The sequence below is a fragment of the Hibiscus syriacus genome, unplaced genomic scaffold, assembly GCF_006381635.1.
Source record: "Hibiscus syriacus cultivar Baekdansim isolate YM2019G1 unplaced genomic scaffold, ASM638163v2 tig00112759_pilon, whole genome shotgun sequence".
NCBI lineage: Eukaryota > Viridiplantae > Streptophyta > Magnoliopsida > Malvales > Malvaceae > Hibiscus > Hibiscus syriacus.
Genome location: NW_024063397.1, coordinates 153,579 through 166,803, shown reverse-complemented (window position 1 = coordinate 166,803; position 13,225 = coordinate 153,579). Strand labels below are relative to the sequence as shown.

Genomic DNA, 13,225 nt, shown 5'->3' with positions numbered 1-13,225 from the left:
GCTCAAGAGTTGACCGCGTCCAATAGTGGGATAAAAGTTAAGTATGTTAATCGAGAGGCAAACAAAGTGGCGCAGAATCTTGTCCACTGGGTTCTGTTGAACACTAATACGTTTAAGTTTTATTGTAACGAGCCTGATTATATTAAAGCTGATGTAATTAACGATGATATCTAAATAAGCGGTTGTGTCTAACTGAAAATATTATGTTTTTTTCATAATATTTTCGGTTGTGTTTATTCTCCATCATTTCTTAGCCTTAAATTAGACTACCGTAGAACTACCTAACAACTTTAGCCTTTATGAGACACAACAATGGGATGGGATAGTGATGATGATTTACGTGACAATGTTTTGGTGAAAATAAATACCAAGTACAGAGTAATAGGCTAATGGCTTAAGTTTAGTTTTTGTAGTAAAGTGACCATTAAGAATGGGTTTGTTGAGGCTGATGACATTGAAAAAGTGGTCCCAATGTGATAGCACCTAACACCATCATGGTAATTGTCAATTTAGTTGGTTGGGTTTTTGTAGGTAACTAATCTGGTCAGTTTTCGATTATAATCAAACTGACCAACTCGAATGTGTTAGTTAAGTCTGTTTCAACTTTTGCTCACTTCTATGGATTCTTAATTTTAGTGGTTTATTCATTTTGACTCTCCAAACCCTGTTCTAAGCTATACCCGTCATTTTCCAAAAAGCAACTGTGGAAGAATTAAATCCCCTTAACATCGACATTGCCAACACCTATACATATAGCTATGATTAATTATTCCTTCCATTTATTGATCTAAATATTTTATTGCCTTGCTTCGTTCTCCCTAAGTTTTCATTTATTTATTTTTCTCATGCACCGACAGAAACCACCCGCTCCTTCTAATTGTTGCTTAATTGTTAATTTTTTAATTTTTTTTTTATAAATGAGTTGAGTGTTCGTGTACAAAAATTAGTTAGGTTCTTGTTAATGCATGCTGTCGTCAGATGAGTATAATATGATGTAGGTCGCAACTTTAAATTTTCAAGCTCAAATGTGTAGTAGCGGATGAAAAGCATGCCCAGGGTAGACAATCTTTGTATTAGTTGTCCATTTTACAATAGATGTCTACTTTGAAATTTTAATTACGCCCATTGTACAGGAAAAATTTCAATAATTAATGTGTGTTCATTTTTAAAAATATTTTGAATCTGCCACTCAAATATAAATATATTGTAATCACATGCATGCAACTAAAGATCTTTATCTTTTTCTCGAATGGTATCATTGTTTCCTTGAAATGTTTACATGGTGATGTGTTGTCTAAATATTAAGAATTTTCTCTCGATGGTATCATTGTTTCCTTGAAATGTTTACATGGTGATGTGTTGTCTAAATATTAAGAAATTAAATTTGGATAAAGTACACCAATAGTGCTTAAACTATGCTGAAATAGTTATTTCGATCTATGAAATTTCAAATATTATAGAATGATGCATATGATTACAAATTGATTATTAAAATCTGATCTTCAATTTATCAAAATTTATTAATATTGTGAATATAATATGTTGAAATTATTTATAACAGTGATCAATTTATGATTATTTATAAATATTTAAAATTTATTGATAAAATAGAACATTTTGATATAGTTCGGTAACTTATTATATACTTTATCATGATACATTTATTTATTTATTTTTTTAAATAATCTCCACTTAGTTTTGTTCTAAATACAAGTAATAGAGTTTGAAGTTGAGATGTTTTAGACTTTTAGTCCATACTAATTTTGAAAATATTATCCACTTTGGCTCAATGAATTCATAACTATTGATAAATGTACATTTCAATATCAATTCTAACAATATGACTAGAGTGAGATTCGTGATTTTTTTTTCAAATATCAAACATAAAAGTCAGGATTAAATCGAGACATGTCTAAAATCGAATTGAATTAAACTATATCTTTTTATGTAAATGTAGATGCCACTTAGTTTCAGGGTTTTTTTTCTCTAATAGGGCAAATTGTTTTATTAATTAGTCTAATATGATATATTGAAGTTTATTTTGGGATATACGATATTTTTTACAATATTCAAGCAACTTGTCATTAAGGTGACGAATTTATCAAAATAATATTTTTATTCAAACTCGTCATGTCGAGATGATAAATTTCAATAAAATATAATTTTTTACAATATTCAAGAAACTTGTCACATTAAGGTGACGAATTTATCAAAAAATATTTTTTATTTGGTGCTGATTAGGTATTGATGTTGCTAGGTTGTCTGGTAGTTTGTCTAGTTTAGCCATTGACGTCGTCCTCTTGGCGTTTGGAGACTGGCCGGGGGAGGAGGAGCCCGGAGGTTAACCTTTTTTTTTCTTGGTGCAATTATTGTGTAATTTATTCCCACCTCTCACTTCTGTATATTAGGGTTAATCCCACCAAGTTTATATTTGCCCCCAACTTTTGGACCGTTCTAACAAAATGTCACAGTCTTCAAAGCATCTGTCAAAATAATTATTAACGAGGAGCATATTTTAAATACATGAAAATCGATTGCATTTGAAAAGATTCTTTAATGATTGATTTTCCTGTTAATAAATTCCTCCATATATTTAAACAAAAAAGCTCTTACTAGAGGTGTTCAAATAATCGAACTAATTCGGTTAATCGATCGAATTGAATTAATTCGGTTAATTCGGTTCGGTTATCGAATTAGTTCGGTCGATTAACGGTTAAGAAAATTTTTAGAATTCGATTAACGGTTATTCAATTCGAATTTGGTTAATTACCGAATTAACCGAAATTAAATTTTAAATATTAAATATATATATAACATATGGGCTCAACCAAATCATTTAAAACCTAATTAATAATTTAAGATCCAATAACTTTTAAACTTAAATCAATATTAATTAATTAAAAAATTATATAAATTTTTTTATTTTATAATTATATTATTTAAATTAATTGTAAACTGTTTTTTAATTAAAAAATATTAAATATATATATAAAATATGGGCTAAACCCAAACCATTTAAAACCCAATTAATATTTAAGATCCAATAACTTTTAAACTTAAATCAATATTAATTAAAAAAATTATCTAAAATTTTTATTTTATAATTATATATTATTTAAATTAATTAAACTTTTTTGAATTAAAAAATATTTAATTTTTATATAAATTAGAAAATTTAAAAAAAAATCGGTTAATTCGAAATTAATCGAATTAACTGAAATTTATTCAGTTCGGTTAATATGTTCGAAAAAAAATTCGGTTCGATTAACGGTTAAAGAAAAAAAAGTTTGGTTAATTCAGTTATAGTTAATTCGGTTCGGTCGACCACCGTTTTAACCGAATGAACACCCCTAGCTCTGACAAATTGAAAACTTCATTTTATTTTTTAAACAAAGACATTTTACAAAGCACCGTGACCGCCACCGAACTTTCTGACCATTTGACATTATAAACTCTTAAAACAAAAACAAAATAAATAAAATCCACAAATGCCTCCATCTTCAACAAAGTAACACGAGAGATTATATTAACTATATCATCAAATTCAACTATATGCACAACTCGGCAGCACGTTCTTCCTTACATGATTGAGCATCCTTGTGCCTTTTCATCACTAAAACATTCACCGCTGCCCCAGCTATCATAAACCGGCCTACCAATAGTCTCATAATTTTGAAGCGGTTGTTGGGGTGGTCCACCGTAATAGCTGGGCACCCCACCACCCCAGCCATGATGATAACCATCCATGTACGAATAACCGAGCGCATACGCCGCCGGCGGTAAAGGCGCGGCTTCCACTGCCTTCGGTGGCGCCGCCGGAGCAGCCTCTTTTGGTTTCTCAGCTTTCTTCTCTCCAGACTCCTTAGGCTTCTCGGCCTCTTTCGGCTTCTCCGTTTTCTTCTCGGCCTCTTTCGGCTTCTCCGGTTTCTTCTCGGCCTCTTTCGGCTTCTCCGGTTTCTTCTCGGCTTCCTTAGGCTTCTCGGGTTTCTTCTCAGCCTCTTTCGACTTCTCGGGTTTCTTCTCAGCCTCTTTCGGCTTCTCCGGTTGCTTGGGCTTCGCCGGCGGCTTGATCTCAATGCTCTTGATGGATCCGCCACCTTTGTAGCATATCTTGTCCCTGATCTTCTCCGGGCTACAGCATGTCACAGTGATGGTCACTGTGTTGGCCTTTTCATCGTAAATTTGGTCTCGTATTTCTCTTGTTCATAACAAATCATAAAACAAAAACAACTCAAACACCATTTCGTTCCATCTTCAGCTCAGCGATCAATCAACTAACCAGAACTAACTGCAAACAAAAAGATAATATAGAAAAATCAACAAGAAGAAACTCACGAGGGAATTTACAGAGAACTTTCTTGACCTTCTTGTAGCATTTAAAGCACTGAAGGTCCACCTTCAGCACCATTATCGTCACCTACAAATCTTACCCCGTGTCAGAATGCATGATGATAGATCAAGCATTAGCAAAAAAAAAAAAACAATAAATCAAACGAAAAGAAAGGGCATTAGCAGTAAGAACAGCATAAGAAAAGGAGAGAGGATTTTGGAAACCTTCTCTGCCATAGCTTGGATGGATCCCTCGATGATCTGATCTTGAAAACGAAAGTAGTCAAGCAACCGACAGGCTAAGTTGAGTTTATATATATAATAAATTTAGGTTGTGTTTTTAACATGTAGGGTTAAACTTAAAAGCCACGTGGAGGGTAGTGATTGGAAGAGGATATTAAGATTGTCTTTATTATGATCCGAGCACGGTCGAATGCAGCTTTCGCGCATCATCTGGCGTCGTTGAGTACTTCTCACCTTCCGGTTAAATACACAGGTATAGAAAAGGTTATTTATTTCAGGCGAGTTTCCCAAGTAATGTTCACAATTATTTTTCAACCTAGTTATAAATACACAGACAGAACAGTATTTTTCAACCTAGTTAGAAATACACGGACAGAATGAAAAGGAGATCATATAGGACATAAACTACAACTCCGTTCTTGAAGCCGTGCTCACGCTTTGCTTCTTTATCAGCCTCTCGCTCTTAGCCCTCCCTGATGAGGAACCAACATGGCAACCCGAATCTGGGGTCAAAGGCTCACATGGAGACGATAAAGATTCATCAATAGAGTGGCTCTTGGTAGGGGATCCTTCTGTAGCAGCCTTATCTGGTAGAGGGGATTCTGAAGTTGGGGCTGGAGTTGCAGGGTTACTCTTGTCATATTCCAGGCCATTGTCACCCAATGCTGTAAGAGAAGCTCTACATCCAGGTGCTTCTGCAAGGACTCCACTAAGACGCTGTTGCTCCTCGATAATCTTCTTTAAATACTTTCCCTGAGCCTCTATCCGCAACTGTAGCTGTCTCTGCACCTGTTGTAGATCACAGGTATAGAAATTGCGGGCTTGATTAAACTAAACAATTATAAATACAACACCTGAAGCACCCAGTAACCGTTTCCGTAAGGAACAAATAGAAAACTACCGCATCTGAATTTTGGTGACATTCCTCAATACTATGCTACTCTTAATAATAAGGAGGATCTATTGAAATATATACTCAAACTAATAGTAAATCTGCACCAAGAGTACATGCCTCCAATTGTTCATGCAATCGCTTCTGAACCACCATCTGCAACTTTAAGCTTCCGAAATTTGATTGCCACTGCAAACAGAGAAAAGAATCCCTCAACTATCCAATTCTAGTTGATCAATCCATTTGAAAGGATCATGTTGAAACTAACAAGAACTGTCCAAATCGAAAGTCTCAACTCTCAAGCTCCACTTACTTTAACCCGTCCAAGTCGGGCAGCATATCCGCAGTTTCTTTCTTGTCTGGCATTTTACCTACGTTAACAAAAACGATAAAGAATCAATATTAAGAAGGAAAAATTTGTATACAACAACTTGGGTTCACAAAGAACTTCAGGATGTTGAAGCAGTGTAAAGAACAAATATTGATAAAAGAAACAGATAAATCTACCATCAGAAGAAGATTCAGGGAGATATTTTGCGAGTCGATATTTCTGGATGCATCAAGATAGTGGAGTCAGCAAAAGCCAGAGACAACAAAGGGGAATGTTATACGAACCAAATCACACTCTGTCGGTACAACTCCGAACCAATGCAAATGAATCAGTACAATTCTTAACTAGGTTAAAAGAATTACAAACCTGTAAATGGCTTTTGACATGGTATATTGTCAAACCCTGCACACCCATGACTCTAAGAACTCCTTTAGGTGTAGCTCCTGCGAGGCAGAAAAAATCAAACTCGTCCACCGTCGTAATCAGTTACAAGCACATACATTCAGGGTAGGAATCAATAATTAGATAGTGTTATCTTTGACGAGACTTACGATCTGGTCCACCGAGTTGAGCAACAGCGTCAACAAAACGCTCATGAAGCTGATGTGTCCACCGCAACCGTTGCTTTGATGAAAGATTAGAGTTGTTGGGGTGGTCATTCCCTCCACCTACAGCTTCCATTGTAGTAGCACCACAATATAAATGCCGACCATGAACCGATGAGTTGTTGCAGCCTAAACTTGAGCCCGGAGCAGTCTTTGATTGATACATTTGTCATTCATCTACAAACAATGGGAAGCAAAGAGACTCCTGAGGATTCAAACAAGCGTGCAGTGATTCCACAATATCGAAAAAACCAAACACATCATACATGACATTTCTACTGTCCGAACAGAAATGAAAATGAAAGGTAAGGTAAGAATGAATACAAGGGTTATTACCCCTATCGTCAACCAATCTCATACATCATACATGCTTCTTTTTCTTCTCTTGTTACTATTTAAATGCTTGGCCTGCAAATGCCCTAAAAACATAAAGGTTATACTATCTAAATAAATGTAGCCAGCCATCATACTTCTTACAATTAAAGAAATCTGTGGAAAGTCACATCCTCTAGAAATACATAGGAACCCTAGTTTCATACACAAATTCTGATGCATATCAAAGTGTATAGAATAAAACAGTGTTTAATTGAACCATACTGTATCTGTATGCATAAATACTATAACAATATGAAATGATACATAGCATGTCGTAATTCCTATTAATAGTCCATGAGGATTAATTAGGGTTATCTGTTTATATAAGGTCAAGTAAGAGCGATCGAAGAACAATTGGTCGAGCAGAGTGATAGCTGAGCTGATAAAACTGTAAAAAAACGAAAAAGAAATAGAACATACCATAACAGAAGATGCAGATCTATTGTTAGTGTTTTTTATAAGACAAAAACAAAAAGGAAACAAAAAAGAGACTCCTTTTATGAATATTTGGAGACTAAAATCAAAGAGAATGAAGAAAGAGCTTAACGACAATCAGAAAGGAAGCAGAAATCACAGCCACAGCCCATCACCACCACAGCCACGAGTTTTGGCTTTCGTTTTCTCCCCATAAAATATTAATATAAACTATTGGTAACATTTTGTTGTCACTCCATGTATTATATGCATGTTCCAATTGTAGTTATTATGTTTTAATTTCATTAAATTTATTCTATATTTTTTATAATTTAAAATTTTAATCTCAACTTAAAAATCGTATGATAATATGATTAATTTATGAAAATTTAAAATAATTATTCATATCAAGGGTCGAGAAATTTTTTTTTTAATATCAATAATAGGTATTAATGAACAATAAATAGTTCTTTCGTTCATTGTCTAAAGGGAGTTTATGACTTAATGTTATATTTTTATATTGTGTATGAAATTTATAAGTTTTAGGATAAAGTGCACGAATAATCCTAGGCTATTGTTTTGTTGAGTCTTCGTACTATTAAATGTTATAAAATGATTTATCGACTATAAGATATTATTTTGTTAAGTCTTTTGACAATTAAAAATTATAACATGGTCATCCAATTATTCATGTGTCAAACTTATCTTTTTCTGTTAAAAGATCGATGATAATTTGAGATGAATCCATTGACTGTGATATGATTAAATATTATCCTAAAATCTCAAACGACTATCGTATTATAGTCAACAAGTTAACGTCGAACATAGACTACCATTAATTTTTTAAGAAAAATGATGAGTTTATAATATATAAATAATCGAATATCATTTTAATTGAGGATTCAACAAAGTAATGTCCTATAGGTAATGAATCATTTTATAATTTTTAATAATTGAGAGACTCATCAAAATAATATCTTATAATTGGAGACCATTTATGTATTTTTTTTCTAATTTTCATTAACGTAAATCTTGAAATTAAAATCGAGAAAAATATTTTAAAACCACATTAATATTTTAAATTAAATGTAATTTATTTATTATTTGATTAAATTAATTTGAAAAATGTAAAAAACATTTTAGGTTTAATGTAAAAGTAAGTGTAATTTTTTTTAGGTTTAATGTAAAAATAAGTGTTCAATGCACGAACCAAAGTGATTTCAGTGGTAAAGGAATTGTTGTTCTTCCTTGAGGACCTAGTTTTGAGCACCATAAATGTCAGGGTGATTAATATTGAAAGGTTGAGACTTATCTTTAAACGGATATTATCATGTACTTGCCCCAAATTATTCACAAAAAAAAATGTCCAATGTATACTTAAAGTTAATTTTAAGTGCATAATTTTTTTTTTTGTTAAAAATAAGTGTTTAAAGTTTTATCAATCATATTTTTAAGTGCTTAACATTTCTAATATTATATTTTTAGGTTCCTAGACTATAACGTCCATTAAATGACATGTGTCAGATATATAAATTTTATTTAAAAAAAAGTTAAAATTAAATCTTACTTTTAAAAAAGTTTAATATTTTATGAAATTAGAAAAAAATCTAAAATCACGAAAAATCCTAAATTCAATTCTTTAGTACCGTTGACCGCCACCAACGCAGTTAAATCGGTCGAGTAGCCAATTCTTTTCAACCGACCAACCATCAAATGATCGAAACCCCTTATTTTCATGATCGACCGAACTTCTAATAGTCATGTAAATACAAGATTTTGTGTAACACCCTATATCGCACCGTTACAAACATATACAAATTCAAACCACCTGTTAGAATCTTACTAATATAGGCACACAATAGAAAATAATTTCAAAAAAATTATTCTGATGTTCATTCGATACTAATTCCATGTCACAACATAATTGTTGACCATAACACTTTAAATTGACAATTCAAGTCCTTTTTTTATCTAAATTCATCAAACTGCACGTAACATTTTCAACTTTGCATTTTTAACCACAAATTATGAATTCTTTTAGAATTCATCTGAACTTTTCTGTTTCATTCGAAATGGTCTTTTACTCTTTGCTCAATTCAAATTCAATACTGAAAATTCCAACATCGAATCAACATAATCAATCTAGTACATTTACAATTGCATAATTACCTTTAAACCCTCCAAACTTTCCAAACTACTCACCAAACTTACCAACTTTCCAATATGATCCAATTTCACATTCTAAAATCAATTTCAACACTCTAACATTAATTTCCAGCATATTACATCAACTATTGAACCATTACACACAGATCCCATAATTTTCCATAATTGTCGAATATGTCCCCCAACTTTCATAAACTTACAAAATAGTCCCCAAAATTTTCTAAGGCTTGTAGAATTCTTCCTACATCATTTCCAGCCGCTACATAAATTTTCCATAATTTTTTTCATCCTCAAAAGCCAAGGTCAAATAGTACAAGTATAGGGTTCCATGATTTCACTTGGTTTTGATTCGATTCAAGCATGAAATCAACCTCTATTCAACCTTATAAAATCTCTACAATCAAATACCTAATCAAATTTTATCAAAACACAACTTTACCTAACTTTTAGGGTTAGGACGAAACTACCAAATGCATTTCTAGGAGGTTTGATCATGATTTAATTATCAAACAAACTTGGAAATGATTCTACAACCTCAAAAACCTCAAAAACCATCATCAATTCTATAAACCCTAGAATTTGAGATCTTTGAACTTAAGCATGATTAGCATGCAATAATGATACCAAATGATATAGCTCATCGAATAGAACAATTTTCTATTTCATGTCTTAATAAAAAAACCCTAATAAATTGACTTAAAATGAAAAATAAAAATTCTCTTACCTATGAAGGCCACGAAATGGAGGAGAAAGATGCCCAAATTTTCATGAAATTTTAATTAATTTCATGTTAATCTATCATGTATTTAAGCTTAAATGAATATAAAATTCATTTAATGAGAAATGACAATTTTATCATTAATGAAACTTGATAATTACATCCATACCAAACCTTATAACCCTTATCATCTTTATAAAGTCAAATATAAACAAATTAATTTACCCTTTACAACTTTGCCCATGCAACTTTTCCAAATATCAATCTTGTCGTTCTTTGTCCAACGGTCCAAATTGAACATGGAAATCATTTCTCAAATCCAATACTCCATATTATTTTTCATCATTTTAAAATGTGGAAATAATATTCCTAAACTTAATTTATCATCCTTTAAATTTCCTAAAATTTCTATTCAATCCGATTTATTGAATTTTTACCAGATTTTAACACTTTTTAGTTTTTAATAGCAATTTCGGATCATGAATCCGATTTCAATAAAACCACACTCTCAAGAGTAAACTATCCATTTATAGAATAAAAATTCTATTTGGGAAAATTACCACTTAAGTCCCTAAACTTTTCATAATTTTATACTTTGGCTACTAAACTTTCAAAATTTACATTTTGGTTTAAATTTTACATTTTGGTTTAAATTTTACATTTTGGTTTAAATTTTACATTTTGGTCACTAACCAAAATTTTGGGTATTACAATTTGCAATAGGCTGAAAGGGGTATCGTTGATTGGTTACTGCAATTAGAAGTTGGAGCATGGGTTTTGATAATTGTATGTTCGACCATTTCAAGTCGTTGAAATTTTTGTGGATTGTATGTTCGACAAAGAGATTGAAATTAGTATTTTAAAAAAGTCTATTTTTTTTTACAATTTCAAAAAATATGTTTTTTTAAAAATAATTTTAAATTATTTTTCTAAATAAAATTTTATAAAATTAAAACGTGTCATTTAACTGTTGAATTTAATAACTGTTATAATTCAAATTTTAACAATATAATGTACAAACAATAAACATCTAAAATTAGGTATGTAAACGAACCAAATGTTTAACAAACCGTTCGTAGGGAAGTTCATTTATGTTTGTTTATTTATTAAATGAATGAATATGAACAAGTTTCTGTGTTCTTTTAATTAAATTAACGAACATTGTAGAACTAATATTTTGATATAACAAATAAGGGGCAAAATATTTTTGGACTAAATTGAATTTATTCAAAGAAAACATCAAAATAATTCAAAACCCAATCAAAACCTTAAAATGAGTTTTCTGACCAGAAGTTTCGAAATTTCTACAGGAGTTTCGAAACTTTCCAAGACAATTTTCTCAAAAGGTTTTGATACTTTTTTAAGAGTTTTGAAACTATATCAAGAGTTTCAAAACTTTAGGCAAGAGTTTCAAAACTTTTCCTAAAGTTTCGATACTTTAGCTTCAACAGTTATATTTTTTCAATGACTCTTTCGAAGAGTTTTGAAACTTTCCTAGAGTTTTAAAAATTTGTGTGCAGAAAGCCTTGCAACAGCTCCAAACCTTCCCAAACGGCTAGAAACCACTAGTAACTCATTCCAACATATAAAAACAAGTTCAAGGCACTTGAAGAATGTTACACAACACCTATCTAAGCAATAAAACACAAGAGAAAAACTTTTCATTCTTTATTTCTTTTTTTCCTATAAATATTTGTGTTTTTGTGAGCTTTAATTTGTAAACACCTTCATTTTTAGAGGTCTTCTTGTTTACAATTCTTTTCCTTTGTAAAAGGGTTTTGGTTCTAGTTTAGCCATTTGAAAAACTAGAGAGTTGTAAATGTTACTATTGATCCTTGAAAAATAAATAACAAATTAATGGATTTGTTGGAAAAATCCTAAGTGAGGAGCTTAGGTAGTGGATGTAGACTTGGTTGATAAGTCGAACCACAATAAATCATTGTACAAAATTTCCTATCTTTATACTCTTTACTCCCATAACTTTAAATTACCAATTCACTCCCTCTTGGCACATTTTCGGTTGATCAATCGAGCTTCATCGAACCCAAAAATTGGTATCAAAATGATCATAAATCGAAGGTCTAACAACCTTGTGAAGATCCTCGAAGGCTCCTATCAATTTCTTAAAGCAACCGAGAAGATGGGTTTTTTCCTCCGACACTTACTACATCGAATATTCTCAACCGGTTAATAAGTCACCCTATTTCAACGTAGCAAACTATGCTTATTTTAATAATATGATGATGTTTTTCATTCAAGCTACTGATCTAGATGCTTGGAGCTTTATCTTGACGGGTCACTATACTTCAACTAGAGTTATAGAGGAATTGAGTGAAAGAGAGAAGAAAAAGTTCCAACTCAATGCTAAGGCCATGCACATTTTGTTTTGTGCATTAGGCTCGAATGAATATGAAAGAGTCTCGTCTTGTTCAAATGTCAAGAAAATATGGGAGAAGCTCCAAGTCACTCATGAAAGAACTGATGAAGTGAGGGAAACGAAAATCAATCTTCTCAATCATAGCTATAGGACTTTCAAGATGAAATCGGATGAAAACATCAAAGCCATGACAAATATTTTTTTCGTGATTGTCAATAGTCTCAAATGATATGGAGAGATTATCCCTAATAAGAAGCTTGTTAGGAAGATGATTTATTCTCTTCCAAAATCTTGATAATCGAAGAAGACGACAATCATTGAAGCAAAGAACTTAAAAGCTCTATTGCTTGATGAACTTATTGGCTCCCTTCTCACTCATGAGATGGTGAAAAATGAGGAAGAACAACAAGAATATAAGAAACAATAAAAGAAAGAAAAATGTGTTGCATTGAAATCCTCTACTCAAAATGAAAAACACCTCAAGCGAAGAAGAGGATGAATAAGAAGAAATGGACAAGTTCTACAAGAAATTCCAACGATTCATGACATCCAAAGAATACAAGAAGCATGAATCGAGCAAAAAAAAAGGTTTGTCGATATGCTTTGAGTGCCAAATGACAAGACATGTCAGGTATGAATGTCCTCTTCCTAAAGAATAAGGGATCAAGCAAAAAGAATGCATTTGTGGCAGCTTGGAGTGATGAAGAAAACTCCGATGATGATGAAGTAGTCAGTCTATGCCTTATGGTCATCGAAGAAGATTCAATAATAACTT

General features: G+C 31.9%; 1 protein-coding gene and 1 pseudogene across 1 annotated transcript; both read right to left on the bottom strand.

The window, feature by feature from the left end:
* Positions 1-3,356: 3,356 nt before the first annotated feature.
* Positions 3,357-4,622, bottom strand: LOC120183376 (protein PYRICULARIA ORYZAE RESISTANCE 21-like). The gene is made up of 4 exons (XM_039188090.1): positions 4,555-4,622; positions 4,336-4,417; positions 4,026-4,196; positions 3,357-3,983 (listed from the first exon to the last, which is right to left on the bottom strand). Exons 1-4 carry the CDS (start codon positions 4,564-4,566, stop codon positions 3,580-3,582), a joined length of 669 nt encoding a protein of 222 aa, XP_039044021.1. The 5' UTR covers positions 4,567-4,622; the 3' UTR covers positions 3,357-3,579.
* A 318-nt stretch (positions 4,623-4,940) lies between these two features.
* LOC120183375 lies at positions 4,941-7,392 on the bottom strand (annotated as a pseudogene).
* Between the last annotated feature and the right edge of the window lie 5,833 nt (positions 7,393-13,225).